The 21,780-nt window shown below is 31.7% G+C and overlaps 3 protein-coding genes across 3 annotated transcripts; 2 read left to right on the top strand and 1 right to left on the bottom strand.

Moving 5' to 3' along the window:
* Positions 1 to 2,381: 2,381 nt before the first annotated feature.
* LOC17875060 (putative respiratory burst oxidase homolog protein H) lies at positions 2,382 to 6,541 on the bottom strand. The gene is made up of 13 exons (XM_006281845.1): positions 6,088 to 6,541; positions 5,698 to 5,860; positions 5,432 to 5,594; positions 4,530 to 5,333; positions 4,340 to 4,438; positions 4,103 to 4,218; positions 3,907 to 4,009; positions 3,668 to 3,774; positions 3,388 to 3,547; positions 3,141 to 3,311; positions 2,895 to 3,023; positions 2,600 to 2,678; positions 2,382 to 2,491 (listed from the first exon to the last, which is right to left on the bottom strand). Exons 1-13 carry the CDS (start codon positions 6,539 to 6,541, stop codon positions 2,382 to 2,384), a joined length of 2,658 nt encoding a protein of 885 aa, XP_006281907.1.
* A 1,099-nt stretch (positions 6,542 to 7,640) lies between these two features.
* On the top strand, positions 7,641 to 8,096 carry LOC17875814. The gene has a single exon (XM_006281646.1). The coding sequence runs from the start codon at positions 7,641 to 7,643 to the stop codon at positions 8,094 to 8,096; it is 456 nt and encodes a 151-aa protein (XP_006281708.1).
* Positions 8,097 to 14,235: 6,139 nt separating this feature from the next.
* Positions 14,236 to 16,250, top strand: LOC17876495 (two-component response regulator-like PRR73). The gene is made up of 3 exons (XM_006280871.2): positions 14,236 to 14,686; positions 14,895 to 15,053; positions 15,987 to 16,250. The coding sequence occupies exons 1-3, from the start codon at positions 14,282 to 14,284 to the stop codon at positions 16,158 to 16,160; spliced, it is 738 nt and encodes a 245-aa protein (XP_006280933.2). The 5' UTR covers positions 14,236 to 14,281; the 3' UTR covers positions 16,161 to 16,250.
* The last annotated feature ends 5,530 nt before the right edge of the window (positions 16,251 to 21,780 follow it).

Raw genomic sequence — 21,780 nt, 5'->3', positions numbered from 1 at the left:
TTTACACAACTTTATACTCATATTCTTATTTATTGAACTTTTTAAAACACATTATATTCTTATAATTATGTTTATTAATCAATAAGTTTATGTGTAACTTTAGCTTTAACCAAATAAAAAAAGTATATAATATGTGTATTTGCAAATTGTTGGCTCGATCTCCTCTTTCAAATATATAATTTTGAGAAATATAAAGTCAAAATATGATCTAGACAGGTTGCTAACAAGTACGTATCAACTTATCCCGTCAAATATAGTTTTCATATAATTTTTTGTTAAAAAGGTTATAAAGAAATGTTGAAACTAAAGAAAATAATCGGACGACGACATAATGATGAAACATGAGTTTAGATCATTAGTATGTAGTTCAAACCATTTGTAGTTTTTACAATTATGTCTTTAACAACATTTTAGTTGGTAACTCACAATCATTAACAGTAAATATAGTTATAGATAGATATTCATTTTAAAGTTTTTAACTAGGCTGCATGTGACACGAGAGCTATATTTAGAAACAGGTTAATTCCGTGTTATTATCTCCCATGTTATTATTTGAAAACGAAATTCTGATATCTCTTAACGGTTTTTTCGACAATAATTATAGAATTACACTAAACTAAAAACATATATATATGACCTTTTACGTATTTATCTAATCCTGATCAGACCAATTTCAACGAACTCTAGTCTAGAGAAACTATCTAAATGTCTTAAACTTACCATTTAATTAAAAAATTTAAAAAAGAATATTTGATCTAGATACGCGTAGAAAGTGGGTTCTTTATACTGAATACATACGCGTAGCTAAGATATACACATAAATACATGATTGGTATGTGAAGAGATCGAGGTTTATTAGATTGGAGGACTTGTGCGAAAACATGTTTTTTTCTTATTTAATTTTTTGACATACATATTGTGGTTACACCAACCCTTGATTTCTGATTAAGGCTCCAACAAAATATATATAGTATAATGTGTGCACGTATGTATACATATATAGAACGTATCATATACGAATATATATGTACAAATTTGAGCGGACTGTTACTAGCCACCTTTTAGGCGAATATATAAAGATGGTGATAATTACATAAAAATTCTCTAAAATCTTAAGAGTTCGACGTACGTAACAGATCATATATGCATGTTTGATGTTCCATATGATAACTGTAATTAATTAACCACGCGCTCATCGTTATTATAGCTTATTTAAAATTTGATATTTGTAATGCCTATGCATGTACTAATCTATATCATATGTCCTATATTATTTAACATTTTCTCTTTTCTGTTTGGTAAACTGATATGAAATAATGTGGAAGAGAATCATAGGGTAATAATTTTATTAAATAATTAATAGAATTTTAGTTTTCTTAATTTTTTTTTTTTTAGAATTTTAGTTTTCTCTGACAATAAATATCTTAAGAGTGAAAAGTAATTTTGTATTGTGTATATATCCACCAACAAATAGAGGCAACCAGAAAACTAAAAAATATTACTAGCAATTATATCATTAAGCCATATATTTGTACAAAAATAATCAACATTCTTTTTATTAACCTTTGAACAGAAATGATCAATGATGATTATTAAGATGCTTTACCTTAAGTGCCAAAGATTAGCCAATCTTTAATAACGTGAAAAAAGAAAAAGCAGAGTATAAGTACACCTAAAGGAAATCAACAGGAATGTAATATGATTAATTCTACGCAACATGGATTTTTTTTTTAAGGAATGCAATTTTCGGGAAATAAATTATCATCTATCTAATTGAATAAATCTTTAGAAAATCGTGTAGAATCCATGTTATATGAAAAATATCAATAATGTGGAAAGTTCCATGATTTAGCCATGCGTACGAAAGGTCCAAAACTAACAATTGCTTAACAAGTTAGACTCTTTTGTACACTTCGTTATCATATTACCTACTCTACTCCACTTCCATTAGGAATAAGGATAAAATTTGGTCTTTCCATACACTTATCTGATTTAGGAGAAAGAATCTAAAAAACGAATTTTAGAAAGCATAAAAGTGTTTGTTCATTAATTTGGGAAATTTTCTCAATTTCAAAATTTTTGACAAAGACAAAATAACAGTCACAAGTTCACAAAACTTTACAAATATAGAAACTGTTCTAAACAATTGTAGCAAAGATTTTCATCACAAAAGTATATATACAAGAAACTCCGTCAAAATAAACATTAGTACTTTAAGATTTTCTTAATTTAAATGTTACTATACAATTTCTTACGTCGTTAAATTACTTTACATTGTCTCACCAACTAATTACATCCTGCATATATGGTCTTTAATAAATTTACTCCCAATCTGATTAAGGATTAAGCAAAATCTGTTTTTTAAAGATTAAATTGGTTAATTAGAAGTTTTCCTTGTGGAAAGTAAAACGAGTGGATGACTCGAGACTAAACTCCTGACAAAGTTCTTTTAGTGGTCGAACCAATGTTGGACTTCCACAGTAGAATACACCTGAAAATACACATGTTAAGAATTATTTTATGAAGGTTATAAACCAAATACTTGAAGTAATAATGTTTTTCAAGTTGATAATAATTAATTATTTAAGATAGTAAGTACCTATTCGACAAGCTTCGTGTTTGCTTGACAATTCAGAAAAAACCTTCCTCCAATTAGGTCTTGCGAAATGTGTTCGTATCTGATTTGTTTCGGGGGATAATTAAGAGTAATTAATCATCTAATTGAGATACACGTAACTGATCATTAGCTAATGACATTCCCTTCTAAGTTTTTTTTTTTTTTTTTGACATCAAAGTAAAAATGATTTTATGTATGTTTTCTTACACTGAAATCGAAAGTGGACAACGGTCATATAACTGTTTGGTAATCAATCGAAAAAAATCAGAAAACTTACTCGGCTTTCGGAGACGATATCCACACCGTTCTTGGCATGTTGAAGTTTCTGAACCATGGCGATTAAGGCAGATCTTGCATCTCCCGCTTCGTACATGCTTGTTAAGTAGTTATGCATTTCTATCACATGCTGCCAAAAACAAAAAAACATTACAATTTTTTTGTTTTATACGACAGAGCAATTCATAAGCCCCATTATGGAAAGAAAAAAACAATAATGTAGTAAAACTGAATCAAATAAACTTACAGTTTTATCATACTCGGCGATGTCATCCATAACTCCCTTGAACCAATCAAAAGAAGCTTGTTCTCTTGTCACCCAAAAAAAGTATGCTCTTTGTGGAAACTTCTTGCCTCCACCACTAACACTATCACCTCCTATACTCTCTCCTCCTATACTTGCATCGTACTTTTGTCCCTGTTGTTCCAATATTTTAAAAATTGTTCCACTAACACTATCACCTCCTAATGAACAAAACATTTATCCTACTTACACTTTTGGGAATCCCGGGCTTTAGATGGTTTAACATGTCTTTCAAGATGCTTATGAATGGAGTTGCCCCAATCCCTAGTCCTACTAGTAAGAGGATGTCGAACTTCTGATAATTTTGTGCCGGAGCTCCATATGGTCCTTTGATGAAAATTTTAGGGAATCTGATACAAAAAAATAAAAATAAAATTGATTACCTGATCAGGATCATTTAAAAAAAAAATTTTCGACAGCAATCAGATCGAATTTAAGAATTTACTGGCAGTTCTTTAGTATTCACTTACAAGACTTGTGACTCTTCAATGTGAGGATTCACACCCGCTGCTCTTGTTTCCATCCTCATAAGACTGTTTGGTTTAGGTTTAGCTGCTGCTTGAGGTGGCTCGCATGTCTACAATCAAAGTTAAACACTTTACCTTTAGAATTAAAATTTCATATAATTAACATGAGATATAAAAATAAAATAAAAGTCAGCTATAACGAAAATTATTTAATTAGGCAAATAAAGAGAGACAACGATCACCTTTGCAAATCTGCTCCTAAGTTCAGTAGTCCAATCTCCTAAAGCTCTTATGTGAACACTTAAATAGTCATCCCCTGGTGCGGAAGTAATGGAGAACGGATGCCTAAATAATAAGGAAGATAAATTCAATATTATTGTTTACCTTATCAAAAAAACAATCATTTAATTTATTTTACTAAATAATTAATTAGGATACCATTCGAATTTTGACAGATCAGGACACTTGACAAACATGTACATGCCACTTTTGTATTTGAATCCGGGAGGTTTGGTCACGTAAAGTGCAAGAACATTACCCGAATATACAATAGCCTGTGATGAAAGGCAAAACAATTAAAAACAAATAAATATATATAGGAACAGAAAACACTCAAATGTATAAATTACTTTAGAAAATGTTAATAGTGTAGTCAATGTTCATTTTGTTTGCTACCTTAATAACGTTGACACGATGGCTGTGTTCTTGAAGGACACGAGAGAAAAGCCTCTCACTCGCGTAGAACAGCATCGGTACTGCCACATACATCCATGTCTGCATTATAATATAATTTACCAAAAAGATAAAATTAGAACATATTAATATATTATCTTAGCATTAAATATGGAAATTTTAACGTAATTACCGTCTTTTGGTACCAAGGCTTCTCGATGATTAGATAGTAACCATGGATGATGAGAAGAATATAAGCAAGAACCAACAAATGATGAGCATACCAAAACGCATTAAAACCAGCAAGAACGTTGAACGGTTTAGGCAATTTCACTATGTTCCTTCTAAAATAATGCATCGCGAGTGTAAACGAGAATCCCATGAAGAAAATCATTAAAACACCCGTGATCGACACGGACGTCATCATTAAACCTATGTAACTCGGTTGCGTAGTTCCCAAGGCAGATCCCGCATACGTCAAGAACACGTCATAGGAGCAAGAGCTTAACCTAGGGTAGTTACAGAAGATGTGAAGTGCAGTGTGGAGCAAAGCGTGGAACGCGATCGCATATGCAATCACCTTGTGGAAGTTAATGTTGTCGTCGAATGGGACAACGCGGTTCAAAAACGTTGACCTAAGGATCGTTAGGGTTTTTCTACAGACTGGTACCAAGATCAGAGCCATGTTCAGTTTAAGCGTTTCGGCTGCTCCTTTAGCGGCGCAAACACAGCGTCCGGTGATATTGTAAAGAGGGTTTCTCGTGAACTCTTCGTACTTCCACATGAATAGATAAACGTTGATGATGAGCCACAAGGCGAGTACCCATATTTTTTTCCAGTTCTCATGCATCAGTTCCGCGGTTACCGAAACGTATTTTCTCATCGGTGTTCTGTACCGCTCTGGGATCATGGCGCGTGTCAGCGTTTGCGATTTCTTCATCTTCTCCGTATCGGCGTTTGTCACCATTCCTGTTAATAGTATTTCTAACTGCCACATCTGGAAGATACAAACAATGAAATTTTTCAGAACATAATTACTCTCTGGATAATATAATAAAGAAAGCTATCATATAAAAGTTGAAATAAAATGTGAACCTCTATGTATCCTTTGTGATCAGGGTCGAGTTCTTCCATGATCAAAGACGCGTAAGCTGCAGCGTTCTTTTTCAAATTCCCGAGGCGGTTCGCAGAGGCACTCAAAACTATGACCTCTTTCACTTCCTCTTCCGTGAGCTTACCATCTCCGTTCTTGTCACACCTGAACAGCAACCACAACCACGATAGTTAAACTAAGTAACCGCCTTTGGATTTTTTTTTTTGTTTATGTAATATATGAAAACGTATAAGATTAAATAATTTACATGTCGAAGAAAATTTGAAGACGACAATCAAGGTCTTTCTTGATCATGTCTTCCCAAAACAGCTTGAGTTGTTCTTTATCGATTCCAGTGTCTGTCTCTATTTGTCTTCTACGACCCAATGCCTCATAAACTTCTCCAGCAAATTCCATTGTGTCTCCCATTCCTAGTAATATATTCACCATCGACGTTAAAATTTCTTTCTAAGCAAACAGTAATAATAAAACAAATTCGAGTTCATAGAGGTATACAAAAATAATAATAATAATTAAAAAAAAATTCGTCGCTAAGTACATCTGTATTATCAACTATAGAAAAGCGAAACTAATCACACGTTCTCACGTATAATATGTGGAACCCTATATAGAAAGTATTAGTATATATGTTAAGTACCAATGCAGACACCAAACTTCTCTTTCGGCAACTTGCCGTCAACGGAGAACTGATTAAACCGGTTCTCAATCGATCTCCAAGCATCTCGTTCCCGTCCGGTGACTGTCCGATCAAGGAACCGTAAGCTCTGAAGTCCCCTAGCGGCGCTAGATGTTGTCCTCTCCACTCTTTGTGGACCTGTCTTCTTGGGCAGAACACTGGTCGGAGGACCCAGGTTCCCGCTTTTCCTTGTGCTCGGAGACGCGAGATTACCGCTCTTTCTCCAGTTTGAAACGCTTAACGTTCGTATTATCGATCCCACACCAAGATTTCTTGACGCGTTCTTCTTCAGACCACCTTCGTTCTTGTTGAGGTTAATGTCGGGTCCTTTGGAAGAACCTTCCCCCATTGAATCGATCTCTACACTCTCTAACATCCATTTTGTCGAATCTTCGGTAGTAGTGTTATTTTTCATAGTAGTTTTACTTATTCTTTCTCCGGCACCGATAATTTGATCGAAGGATCGTCGGCAATCTTATAACTCTATCTTGTTTTCTCTTGGATCGTTTTGTTTTGTTTTTGATTTCCTCTTTTCTTTTTTTTTTTCTTTTTTTTTGTGTGGTTTGAAGGGATTATTAGATGAGGAGAAAAAATAGGGGGAGAGGCATTGATTTTAGTGTTGTTTGTAACATTTTTGTTTAGTTTATTTAGTTGGTAAGCGAGACACATGAAAATTTTACTAAAAATAGGAAGTTCTAAGGAAAGCATTTTTTTGAGGTCAAACACACACAGACCAATCAAAGACCTATAAAAAGAATGAAATCTCTGAATTTGACTTAGTGCTACTACAAAGCTCATGTTATTAAATTAAAATTAATCCGGGGAGGTGCGGTCTATATAGAATTTGCAAAGTATGTTTCCAAGTAATTACTAATACTTTTTTTACTTGAGAAATATATTAATTGTAACGGTTGACGAAAACAAGCAAGTGCTCGCAAAACTGTTTTGGAGTTTATATCTCTGCCCTAGAAGAGGCTACAAGCCGAACAGTACATAGCAGTTCTAAAAGCTATTTATCATGGGGCTCCAGTGATCAGAGGTGACAGTCACACTGGGCTGCCAATTTAGATCAGTCCTTGGCGCTCTAGCTGGATGGGCGCTTAGGGCATCCTCAATGGGGTATCTTAGAAAGCTAAGATACCTCCACTTTTTCAAAGAAAATCCTTATATTACATATTTTCTTTGAAAAAGTGGGGGTATTTTAGCCTTCTAAGATACCCCCATTGAGGATGGTCTTAGGAAAATACTGTAATGAAAGTGAGATTTGAATACTAATAATTGGACCAACCTGAAGTGTTTTAGCTTTTGGGCCTATATGGGCTTCTGATAGGCCAATACTGAACTCGTTTTATTTCGTAGCAGACCAGACAAATCTCCAATCGTAACAGAATAATGAATATAGTCATCATACTACGGCCATTAATCATCTGCGAATAACGTATAGTGAGATTTTACGACAAAGATAAAACGTAATGAATACTTAAAAAATCGAAGATCCATTTCCAATCAAAATCATGGACATTCTTATGATGGTCTCGATCATGACCATGATGCTCTTTTCTACGTCGGAACCCACACGTGCAGCCACACTTATCGTGTCCAACGAGCTGCAGACGCGTGGTGATGTTCCCGTGTTTGTCACGTGCCATCCGACCCCTCTGCTGTACAAACTGGTGCCATTGGGTCAAAAGTTGTTGATAGAAATCCCAACCACTGCTGGTGGCGACAACGCCGTCGATGATAAGAAGGCAGCGGGATCTAAAGTGTGGCAGCCAACGACTTGCCTAGGAACGTTTTACAGCGAAGCACATTTCGAGAGGCACGAGAGACCGTACGTCTTGTACGATTCGGACAAAGATGCTACGGAGTGTAAAAACTCGTGTTTCGTCGTTGTCAAAGACGATGGATTTTATCGTTGGAACAACAACAAGAGGATCTGGGACAAAGTTTTTCCGATCATTTGGTATTAGTAACTCATTTTATCTGTATATTAATTAACATTTTCGGGTTCGTTTCAAAGGATATAATTTAATCTAATAGTTTGTCAACATTTTGGTTCATCAATTTTGTTGTTCAAAGACTTAGAACAACTCTGCAAAATTATAAAGCGTTATGTTCCGCTAGCATTATGTTTATTGTTCCAATGATGTTGGGTTTTTACATGTTCGCAGAGGCTTAGTGTGAACTTGCCAAACTCTATAAGATGTAGAGTTGATATAAAGACGATAAAATGATAGTGGTCAGTGGATGCATGTTGTCAAAATCTGTTACATGCATTCTTAACGCAAAATCAACTTGTCATGTCAAATAGAAAACCCAAAAACTTATTCATTATTATACATAGTGTTGTTTTGACATTTTACACACAAACCTATATCACATGTATGAATTTTTATCATACCTCTAAAATTAAGTTGACTTTTGATAGTTTTTTTTCTAGATTTTGACTTGAATTTACTTTACCTTATTTATGTCAAAATCTAAACAAAAATTTGAAAATAACACTTAACTATACTTATTTTAAAACAGAAAATTATGAAAAAATGATAGAATCTTCACATATTCAAAGCTTATATATGGAATATGTGTTTGTGCATGCGTTTGTGTAATATATATATATATATATATATATAAAACTTTAAAGAGTACAAATCTAACCAACCACTATAAGGTCAGATCTTAGTTGACTTTCCCTCACGTTTTTATCAATCAGAGTCGAGTAGACTTAATGTTCTTCAACTTTTTTAATATGTTCTTCAACTTTACTTCGAGTGTTTTAAATAATTAACCGAAAAGACAATAAATTGAAAAATTCATTTTTCAATTTAGATACGTTCTTATATATGAAACCAATATTTTACAAAAAAAAATATATATATGGGAAAAAAATTTGATTTGCAACGTATCGCACTTTACCTCTCTTTCATCACCATTTATTTTCATTTGCAGACTATGTCAAAGAAATCTCATAAACAAATAAACAATGTTGAAGACTAAAACAAATTCATATTCTAGAATATATTTGAAAATACTATGAACTTTGGTAGAGAAGTAAATAAAATTGAATAAGAAAAAAAAAGGATGAAAAGGTGAGGAAAGGGAAGAGGAGGAAAAGGACAGTGATGGGGAAGGCTTATCTTAGCTAGCTAGAGAAGGTGCATTTTGCCACACCAATCTTTCTTTGTCACTGTTAGTCAACTTCGCACCTCTTTTTTGTTTTCCTCCCTTCATATTTTGATTTTGATTTTGATTTTAATAATATTTGACGTTGATCATCTTGTGTATGTACTTGACAAGAATTAGCTAGACGTGCTTTCAATATAAACGAATCGTCTCGATATATTTCAGTTATTTATCTGCTAAATATATATAGAGATTTCCTACAGGATTTTTTAACCCAATGTTTTCTGATATATGTGATATACTGATATGTATCTAGTACTGTTCATTCATTGTTTTAAGTACTTATGATATGTTTCAGTTATTTGTTCAAAAAGCGTATAGTCAACACAAATCAGTAAAAATAACTGGTTTCATGATTTTGGTTACCTACTTAAAACACACAAATCTATCTCGTTGACTTACCAAATCAAAAGAAATATCATTACTTTTGAAGCCTAACCCATTTTACCTATTTTGGAAAGTTATTTTTCTTCATTCTGTTCTTAATTTTTGGCTTTACGGACTTCCTATCTTGCCCAATGTAGATCCTGTTCGACATGTACATCCACTCACTTATACATATTATATAGCATCCAAAGCGAAATAATTTTAAAAGCCGTGTTGACATATTAACTATATGATTTACCTGACAAGTATAAATGAAATAATCAATCTGAGTTTTCAAAGAGAAATCTTATAGATTAGAGAAAATTAGGGTTGAAACAACTCAACAAGGGATACAAAATTATGTATAATTCAAACTGTTAGAAAAAGATTGTAATGACGGATTTTAACATAAGGTAATATATAGAAAATAGATCAGTTATAAGCTTATCTATACCATGTATACACTATAAACTACTCACGTAGCCATCATTTTAAACTGCATTGCTACGAAAATATCATTCTAGATCTCTGGCAAAAGCTTAGAGGTCCCAGGTTCGAGTAGCGCTTAGGACGAGACCATATAACATGCTTTGGTCTCGGGCCTGAGGGGATGTATGTGTTTCGGCCCAGAACCTCTTTGATTATTAAAAAAAATATATCATTATATATTTATAACCACATAGCCGAATAAACTGGTTGGTAGGATGATGAACGTTCTATTTTCATAAATTTCCATATATTTACATTATTTTGGCCAAAATTTATATTAATCCAAAACAAAACATATAAATAATTGTGTTTTTGTTTTGGCTATTCAAAATTTCTATAGTTGTCCGTTTCTTTGTTGACAAAAATCACTGTCCATACTCCATAGTGGGCTATGTGGAAGAGTGTGGTGGACTAAAACTCGATTCATAATCTTAACTAACATGAAATATCAAAATTGTAAATCGATAGATATTTCTTTACTAAACTGAAAATTATATGATCAAACTGAAATCCAAAATTCTTTTTTTTGAAAACAAAAACGAAGAATCCAAAGTTTGACGTGAATCGATATATGAAAACGAGTGAGTAAAACAACAAATTGGAGAATATATGTGAAAATGGTGGAGAAACTATTGTGCTTGTTGACCTTTTTCTCCTTTCCAAAAGATTAGACAAACGCATAGGAACACATGCACGAGTCCTAATTAACAATTAAAAAAGTAATATATCAAAACAATAAAACAAAATGATGGGATCACTTAAAAAAAAAACATCTAGTCTTTCTTTGATTTGTCATGAAGATACTTTTATTTTTCTTTCAACCAAGAACAAGTAAACCCTACACATTTCATTTTTTTTTTTTTTATCATAAACTCTTTGTGTACTCATTGCCTACATTTATGCTATTATCATTGCTTTTCTATAGGCATGGACTATATATAATTTGCATATTGCCATTCATGGACCCGCTTACCTTTTTATTTTATTTTATGAATGGAATTTTCTTAAGTGTGAGATTGTAGATTCGAATATCAGGATACATGTCTACGGACTTGCATGTGTGGTTATAGCAGCTAAATGTCTTGGAGGCTTGGACATTAAAGACACTTACTAGGTTAAGACAATCGGACATGAAACATATACTCTGTTTGATATACAACATGACCAACACTACAAAATTCCTAGTAATTAAAACCATGAGGTTTCATATAAATATTATACGTTATTTACGTATCATTTAGTGCTAAAAGTGCAAAATATTCCATAGTCACCATGTAGTCGTGGCGGAAAATTCACATGATTATAACAAAGTTCAGTTTTATGAGTGTACTGTGTAATTTTATATGAGTGAGTTTTATTTCACATAGAATTATTTATTTAGTTTCACTACTAATTAGAATTTAAATATTAAAATATTTCCTTTATTCTATCATCGTTTTCCTGAACCGTTGACCTTCTTCATGAATCTACAACTAGTAGTTAAAATTGTTGGCTGTCAAAATAACCAAAGTGGGTTACTGAAGAGAAGATAGAGAGAAACTTGCGAAAGTATATATAAAACCAATAATTTGCTCCAGTGGTGATAAAAAACAATAATGAATTATTGAAAACAAAAACAACAATTCTTATTGGATCGTCAAAACTCGAAACTAGTTATGAACCAACCAAAGCATGAAACGTTTAGTATTTTAGGGTACATATATAATGCAAGAAAGACGTTTCCAAAAAAAAAAAAAAAAAAAAAAAAAAAAATATATATATATATAATGCAAGAAAGTTTACCACGAAATAGAAAAAGTCTTGGTAACCATCGATTGATGTATAGATATAGCTTTTGCATGACCTTTCCCATCAACTTGTGGGCGATATTGCCCTTAAGGATACACAAAAATGTCTTTCTGTTTAGTCCCCATAGTACTACATCTATCCACTGTAGGACTCGAGATCCTATATGTCCTCGTAACGATTGCGAATTATTACTTTTGTCTCCTCATTATGTGGGACAATGCAGTGTAGAAAATATATACTTTTTTTTTTTTTTTTTTTTTTTTAGTTTTGGAATGTCTCTAATATGTTTATATGAAATAAAAAGAGAATCATTCATTTATAAGAAATATGAAGCTAAAAAGAAAAAAAATAAAAAAAAAATGAAGCTATCTATATTTTATTTCGATGATTGTGAAGGACCTACAGAGCCGATCTTGTACATGGAAAAAGATGCTCTCGTTGGACCTTTTACCCCATACATAAAAGAAAATTATATAAATTGGCTCAGAGAAGTGATCTCCAAAGGAAAAAAATTTCTTCAAATACATTTATCAAACGTACCAATATGTATATAAAAATATGGGATGATTATAAAAATATGGAAGAAATAGGATTTTCCCTTCATTCAAGGGAAATAAGGAGGATGATCCTATATTCTCATCTAAGTTGATGCAGTTCTTTTTGTGTATACAAAAGAATAATTAATTAAACAAAATCATTCTAGTTTAATCTTGGCTTGGTTCAATTGGACTAGAGTTAGATAAATCTAATCAATATCATTTCTAGTAGTATCTAATATGTGTGTTAAGGTTTTTTGCTAGAAAAAGATGGAGAGTGGGATGATTATGTGTCCTAATTAAGGATAAAAATGTGGCTTTGACAGGAACATTAGAAGTTGTTTGATCATAGTGAATGAGAAATGATATATATGTATCTAATGATGAGTAGGCAGATTTAGTGACTGACTAAAACGTGTTCCTACAATATATGCAGTAATCCTACTATTCGAATGTCGTTTTTGGAATGTAATTATGAAGCATAAAGTAACAATTATATATAAACAATAATACTTATCTAATTCACCTTAAGGGGTAGACTCATTTGAGATATTTCTTTCGTTATGTTACCTAATTCGTTTTGATTCCCTAAACAATTCTGGCTAACCTGGAGTATCTGTTAATGGATTGAAACGGTTCGATCTAATTCAAATTCAGAGCTAGCAAATAGCAATAATATTTATAGTGTTTGCTGTTGTTGGTCTTGGTCTTGGTTTATTATCCGGACTAAAAAATACCCATCTAATGTGAACATGTATTTGAGCTTTGATTAATTAGTGTTGATTAAGTAAATGATTAATTAGGTAATAAAGTAGATTTGTGCTGCTCACATGGTTTTGCGTGAAATAATGCTTTTAACCATCTTTTTGTCTCTCCTACATTTCCATCTAAAAAGCTAAGTCGTGTCTTTCCTTTAGTTTTTATTTTTATTTTTTCTCTCCACTGTTCATATTTTGTTTTTTGTTTTAATAAATTTCCATGGCTCTTTTGCAGTTAAGAATGTTGCACGAGATATTATTTATCTACAAATTTAAAATAATTTTGATTCTTGTTTTTAAGGGATTTTTAGAAATGATTATTGCTTCCATATTTATCAGAAACAAAATGGTTTTTGGTATTATTCTATATTTATGTTTCTACTAATATTTACTTAAAATTATATTATATGGTTTAAACATATATCTTTATTAAAAAAATGTAAAGCTGTAAAATGTACAAGTTTAATTTAAAACACTGAAGTGTTAAGAGATGAAAAGAGTAAGCCAATACATAAATCAATAGAATAACATTTTTCTTTAATAAGAGTTATATTGTTACTAGCTCTCTTTATTTGCGTTTATTATTGACATTGCTGCTCAAGAATAACAATTATTGAAGAATTGTTATTTCTTAAATCTAGTTGAATTTTTTTATTATCAAAAAACAATTTCAGGCATTCTAAATGAAAAAAAAAGTAAAAAATAATCATCATTTAAAGTATCAACTTCGTATGATACATGTTAAATTCAGTTGTGTTCGGAGAAAATAAAACGAAATAATAACGGGTGAGAGAGTGAGATAGAAACGACGTGAAAACGAAAGGCTATATGAGATTCCTTTTTATTATAGTCAGTCAAAAGAAGTCAACGGTTAAGTCAGTTGACCATCGATGACGATCAGTGACCTCAGCTTCTCCTTGCTCTGTTTAAATAGAAACCCAACCACTTGGAGTTTCACTCACACACACACACACACACACAAACAAAACACAAAGAAACATAAACACACGCACCACAAGAAAACCAAAACCCGCCATGTGTGGACACGTAAGCTCTTCCATCACTTCCGGCGACAATTGTCCATGTTTCCTATACTCTGAAAACATAGTTGCTCCTCCTCAGCTACATGATCATGATCATCATCACAATCATCACTTCCACCCTCCTCCGTCTCTGCCGCTTCTTATGATGAGCCACAACTCTCTGTTCCCTGCCGAGGCGGTTTCAGGGTTCGGTTACTTTGATTCCGGCATAAACGGTGGTGGCGGAAGCAGTAGTTGCGACTCACCAAGCTCTATGGGAAGCGGTGGAGAGAGTCTTGTTATGCAGAGGAGTGTTAGTAGCCATAATGGCTTTTCCGGTACTTTTGCGCCGGCCCACGATTTCGTTAACGATGATGATGGGCCAGTGAGACGGGCCCTTAGCGCCGGAGATCTACCCGTAAGTTAATATTATATACACACACTTGCATGACCTAAACTGATATAGACGTATTAGTTAGCTCCGGCTGCGTTTTTTTTTTTTGGTTATGATGATTAGACATATATGATATATCCCCAACATGAATTGATACGTTGAGGAATTATTTAGCATCCTATACAAAGTATATCATGACACAAAACGACACTGTGTTTTGGTTTGTGTGTAGAGAAGTAGCAGAAGAGAGAGCAGTGCGGTGTGGAGTGAGAGCAATGCAATAATAGAAGGAATGAGCAAAGCCTATAAGTACAGCCCCGAAGAGAAGAAAGAAAAGATCGAGAAATATCGTAGCAAAAGAAACCTTAGGAATTTCAACAAGAGGATTAAGGTAATTTTTATATGTTTTCTACATTTGTTTCTATGTTAATTTTCCTCTAAATAAATTTATTTTATTTCTTGCATATATGAATTGTATATTTTTGATTCATATTGGTCTTCAACACATAGAGTACATATGTGATATGTATACCTAAACTAGATTACATATTCAACGTGTATATAATATATATAAGTGTCGCATGGAAACTTTTTAAGACTTGACATGCTAGTGTAGTTGTATGACACAGTGACATGCACCTGCACACTTATTGATGCTAACCCTTCCATTTTCTAATCAAACGTATTGTTTCCTATAATTGTCTCCGTTAATATCACCTGTCAATTATGTATCACTCATACAAAAGCATTTGGGGATGCGCATATATCTATTTTCATAAAACCAACTTTATTTATATAACTTGTTTTTCAAAACAATAATCAAAAATATCACGTTTAATACAAAATAAAATTGTTCGTTGACCAAACTAGAAAAGAAAAAATAAAACTGGCTCAATGCATCATATCAATCACTCTTATCACTAAAAAAGTAACATTGAATTTTTCTTTTTAATCTTATCTTCGAACAAGAAAATAGAATTTTCATTTGATATATATATATATATGAGTATGTGAAAGAGAATTAATGTTCTGTCACATCAGATTTGGGTCTAAGGAATCTTTTGAGATAGACACATCAAAGCTCCAAGGTTAGGTTGCTATAAGTTTATTTCTCCATTAGTTATTCATTTAGATGATAATGTAAAAAAAAAAACATTTCCCAATTAGAGATAATTGGAGTATTCGTATATATGGTATACAAACACATTAAACCGTGTCCCAGTTAGATGTTTTCTGTTACAAGTTTGTAAATTGTAAATGATCTAACTATAACATTAATTTGGGACGAGTTTAATGATAATTTTTTTTTTTGGGGTGTAATTAGTATGAGTGCAGGAAGACATTAGCGGACAGTAGGCCAAGGATAAGAGGAAGATTTGCAAGAAACGATGAGATGTCACAACAAGAACAAGTTGATGTTATGGAAGCCGTGGTTGGAGATGCTGACACGTGGGCATCTTTTCTTGATTCTTTCTCCGCTAATCACTTCCTTAACTAATCCCCTTCTAATTATGTATTTACATATGTTTGTTTTTCTTTACTTACTTATGTTTATATGGCACTTCAATTTGTTTTTGGTTTAAATGATTGCCCCCATGTTGCTAAACTCATGTAGGTTTTGTGTTTTCTTTGTATATAATAATAACAACATATTTTGTACTTTTGATTGGAGATATTTGCAAAATACTCGATCTTCACTGACCCGACAATTTTAAACTAGTGGTATATTGGATCGGAGCTTTGACAATATTGTTGGCATGGCATAGAGAGTTCGATCCCAAGTTCTCTAATTGAGATAAATTGGGGTTGTAGTTAGGTTATAACCAAAACGATATTCACCTCGAACATGGTCTAGTTGAAATGCAATATCGTATTATTTCGATAAAAAATTCGTAATGTGAGTTATAGAGGACAAAACACAAAAGAATCAAAAAGTAATAATCGAACTCAAACTAAAACAAAATTTTCTTGGCATATCATTATTACTAACATGGACCCGGTAAATAGTTTATATATAGTTAAGTATGTTCCTTAATGGTCATAAATTTTATTTTAACCAAGTTGATGATACAAAAGTATTTTAGAAAGTACAAAGATGATAACTTTTTAGCATTAAAAAAACATATAATGAACATGGCCATGTTACTCTGATGATTTCATTACCCTCACGTTGATTACACATCGTGCTACTAAGTAGTAAGTACTAGCAATCTCCAAAAAGCAAACATATATTATAACCTTAGACATGCTTAAGATATCAAAGAAGGTTCCACTCAAGTAAACTAAACTAAAGTAATCAACCGAGACAACACACACTAGATATATATATATATATTTTGTAAGAAAAACAAAAAATTTCCAATCACGTAATTAGTAAAAACGTAAAGAATAATGGTCCTTAATTACATTTAAATAAAGTTTTTAAGTATAGTTTTGAAAAAGGTAAAGAGAGCATTCTTTCTTCTTTAGCAAAGGCTATAGAAGGAAGTTGTAGGCCCGCCGGCGATAATGTCTCCGACTTTTGTCGGCCGGCGGTAGATTTACCGACTCTCCACTCTTATTAAACATTGTTTTGTTTCACTTTTTATTATTTATTTTAATTTAAATGCTTTATTTTTTCTTGAAGACGAGTACACAAAGAATCAACGCTTGAGAATAAATTAGATTCTTTCTTTTTTTCCCCACTTTTTTTATAATCGGTTCAACACAAAGAGAACCACGAGACTTGCGTGGGGTTTAAATTAAGAGAATGCACAAAACTTATCTATGGTTTTAAAGTAAATTGATCAAGCTCTTCCATGTTTTCTTTTCCAAACTGATCTGTTTGAATCTTGATTGAAGTAGAAATGGCCTAACAGGCAGTAGTTGCGGTAATCTAACTCTACTCCTCTTAGATTGCGTCTTACCTACATTATGTGTTGAGGTTACATTAGACTGAATCCTATAGTCCAAACTTGTGTTAGGTTAGGTTTGTAAATGAGGAAATTCAAACGAAAGTATCACCAGAAGAAAGTAATTCAACCCTGAAAGCATCTTTGTGGAACCGTTTTTTCTTTAAAACCTTGGCTATCGTATTCCTGGAAGCGATTCAAAATCCATCCTCAGTGACATAAATGTACGCTTAGCTAAATCACATAACACAATTGCTGGAAGAATTGGGATACATACCTACAATTTATTGAAATGGCAGCTCTGGCTCTTTCAGTAGAGAGTCCAAGCAAGGACATGAGATTTATGACATCGTTTGGACCTCTAATTTCTGTGACTGAAGGAGCCACCACTTGATATAATCAGATTCTTCCCCCTAGTCCAATCCACCAGTAACTACTAACTAGAAATACCCCATATCACAAGACAATGTATAAGCAAGTTCACCGTCACATTACAAATACAACAAATATACAATGTGATACTTGAGCCTAATTAATCAAAATATCTCACCTTATCATTCGATATAACTTGTCTCCTTGTTTGTGCATCCATTAGGAGAAGATCAGAGTATTTGATTTCAAAGTAAATACCTCGCTGCCCATTAGAAAATTCATCAAGTTGAAGCAAAGAAAAAACAATGAGATAACACACAACTTCTTCTTAAATAAAACAATGTCTAAACTAAAAATAAGAGAATAACAAACCTTAATAGCAGCTTGAACCATTGGATGCTTCAATCGGAATAACATCTTGTCTGTGAAATCAATCGAAATCATATCAACCTAGAAAAAGAAACAAGTTAAACTCAGACTGAAACTTGATGAAACCGCTCGATTCGACTCTGTTTTTTTTTTTTTTTTTTTTTTTTTTTACTTTGCTTTTGAATTTGACAATTGAAGAGATGTGTTAACTCGTGCGCTGTAAACCCAAATCTTCCACCATTGACACTTCGCTGAAGCTAATTTGGCATGGGCTTTCAATTCGTAACAAAATACTAATGAAAATGTCCAAACTTCTGAGTCCAATATACCATAACCAGGCCCAATAAGAATATGTACCGTCCGCAGTAGTATCACGAAGACAAAACGTCAGGTTCAAGTTTTGAATAAAGTAGCAGCTTTTTACAAAATTTACTCCATTGCGCGTAAACTTTACTTTTCCCTCCATTTATGGTATTGGGTTTAATACATTTTCTCTTTGCCACGAGTGACAATGATGTCTTGATCCATAACAGATAATGATATCTCAAGAGTAGCTCTGATGAATCAAATTTTTTTTTTCTTTCCAATTTCTACAATTAGATATAAAATTGTCGTATTGCATAACAAATTTTGAAAAACAAAAAAAAAACCACTACATTATTATTAAAATAAATCGTTCTTATTACGAATCTACTCAACCGCAACAACAATGACGTAAATTTTCTTTTAGAACTAAACAAGGGGCAGATGAGAGACACGTGTCTTTATCAATGCGACACGTCATCACCAGTAATTAGGCTATAACGACGTCGTTTTTGGATAATGATCTATGGCATCACTATGACTCAGCAAGCAGCAATCTATCCTCTTTTCTCCTCTCCTGTCTTTACTTCCAAAAGTTTGTAATACATTTTTTTAAAATTTAGTTTGTGATTCATCATTTAATAATAAACTAGATTTGGACCCGCGCTACAGCGCGGGGGAATGTTTTCGAGTTTATTTTATTTTTAACGTGTTTTATCATATGTGTAATTTTGTGTATTCATCATTTGTGTATGTAGGGTCTACATAATATTTTTTTGGAAAAAGTGTCTATTCGAAAATGAATAAATTATTTAAATAAAAAAATAAAATAACGTGTATACAAAAATTACATACTTACAATGTTTGTTATGGCGAACCAACCCGCAAAGACCCGTCTATTTTAAAAAGAATCATGAAAAATGACTAATAATGAAAAAATAGAAGCATAATTAAATATATATAATTGAATCATGACATATAATGAGTATAATTGAAAAATAAGAAATTTTAAATTCTTATATAATATGAGTGTACAAATTAGCTTCTAAATTTAAAATACAGTTATGGCATAATTTTTTTTTTTTATGATAACAATCGTAATAACTATATTACGTTGATTCATAACTTCTTGTTTTGGTTGGTATACTAATATTGTTAGTATTGTATACTATACCGTTTATACTCTAACTATTCAAATACAGTTATGGCATAATATAGTATACCTTATTTTAAAGTTATCCATATTACGATTTACTAAATTGAAGGCATGTCGTTGTGTTTGGTAAATGTCCGTGGAAGGCCCAAAATTGAGGCCCATTTTAGATTATTAGCATTGGTGTCCGATTAAACATCACTAATTTCGAACAAATATTAAGGAAAGGATCCGAATAGTAAATCGGGTTAATTTCTTAACAAAAACCGACCCGAGAAATTTTTTGTACTTCTCTTTTACTATATAGGGGATTTAAATCCACAGACCCCATTCATTCATTGATTTATATATTTTAAAAAAAGAAGGAAGCAATCATTATCTAATCTCTCTCCCAAAGCACATTTAATCATATACATTAATTTATACATTAAATTCACACTTTACTACTAAAATGTAACTGAAAGTTATATAAATTTTCAATTGACTATTGATTTTCTTTATTGAATTTCAATTAAACACACTATATATTATAATTATGACTCTTCTAATTTAATTATTTTCAAAATGTAACTTACATCACTTCTTATCCTATAAATAACCATTCTCACATCCTCCTCCACCATATCTCATATCTTAATTATTTTCTTTGTTTTTTAAAAAGTTCTTGCATGGGTTGACAACTAAATTAAGATATCATTGTAAGAGTTTGATTAATTATTTGGTTTAAACTTTTGTTTTCAATTTTATTTCTTCTTTGTTTATATGTATTTCTTCATTTTTATAACTTTTTAAATGTATAATACATATGTATAATAATATTTTATGGCTATAAGAAAGCTATTTTATTGATGGGATTCAAATAATTTGATTCCCGACCATTGCACAATAATAAAATCAAGCTAAAGAAACCATCTTCATTCTTTAACTTTAGATGTTTTTTTCTTTTTCACATATTCATGTATATTTATTTTAATTTTAAAATTATGTAATTTTTTAACAAAATAAATTTTTGTTATATAATTATGAAAAAATTGTAATACAATTAAATTGTAATAATAATCATTATATTACGTTCGTGATTCAACATTTAATAAGATAATGATCATTATAAATTTTATTAACTTTGAATTTTATTGGTCCATTAGGTAATGCAATATTTAATTATATTTAAACCAAAAAACACATTTAATCTACATTTTTATACATTAAATTCACACTTTATTACTAATAAAACAAGTTCAAGAAATATGTCTGTATGATTATATTGTATGATTTGAATAAAAGTAGCGCTCTGATATGGCAATGGATTTCATGAATGCATCAATCTCAAGGTCTGGCTTAATTCCCGCTTCTCTGTCCCTCCTTGAGAGCTCAGTCGGCAGGTGGTATCGAGTCCCAACACCTAGACATCTCCCCGAAAAATCTATAGTCTCTCTCACATTTTGATTACCTAGGAAATAAAAAATGATTTTTAATAAACTTTGATTGCACTTCATATGATTTTATAGGAAATATATATAATTTGTTACTTTCAACATAGTTTAGATTTAATTACTAAATAATTTAGGTTATGTGTGAGTTTATATGAAAAAAATATATTAAATAGTATATTACAAAATATTATCGTTTGGGATTCAAAATCATAGTAAGTTTATATTTTTATCATTAGCAATATTATTGTTTTACCTAAAAATGCTCAAAAGTACTGGAATAAAATTACTACAAAAATTGAACAATAAATCAGTGAATAAACTCAAGAGATATAGATGTATTCTCTTACTGTATGATTTAAATAAATAAAGTGTAAATATTTCATTGATATTAAAATTGATTTATTCTATTTCTATAATTATTAAATAAATTTAAACTAATTAATTTAATATACAACAATCTGTGCATGCGCATGACATTACCTAGATTTGAGTGTAAATAAGCTTACATACATATTTGGATAAATTAAAAAATTTGAGTATTTTTTGATAAAGTTTGAAAATGGGGTAAATTTTAAAAGTGGTGTTTTACCAAAAAAT

This window comes from Capsella rubella, unplaced genomic scaffold, assembly GCF_000375325.1.
Source record: "Capsella rubella cultivar Monte Gargano unplaced genomic scaffold, Caprub1_0 scaffold_8, whole genome shotgun sequence".
NCBI lineage: Eukaryota > Viridiplantae > Streptophyta > Magnoliopsida > Brassicales > Brassicaceae > Capsella > Capsella rubella.
The sequence above is the reverse complement of the archived record's forward strand: the minus strand, read 5'-3'. Positions and strand labels throughout refer to the sequence as shown.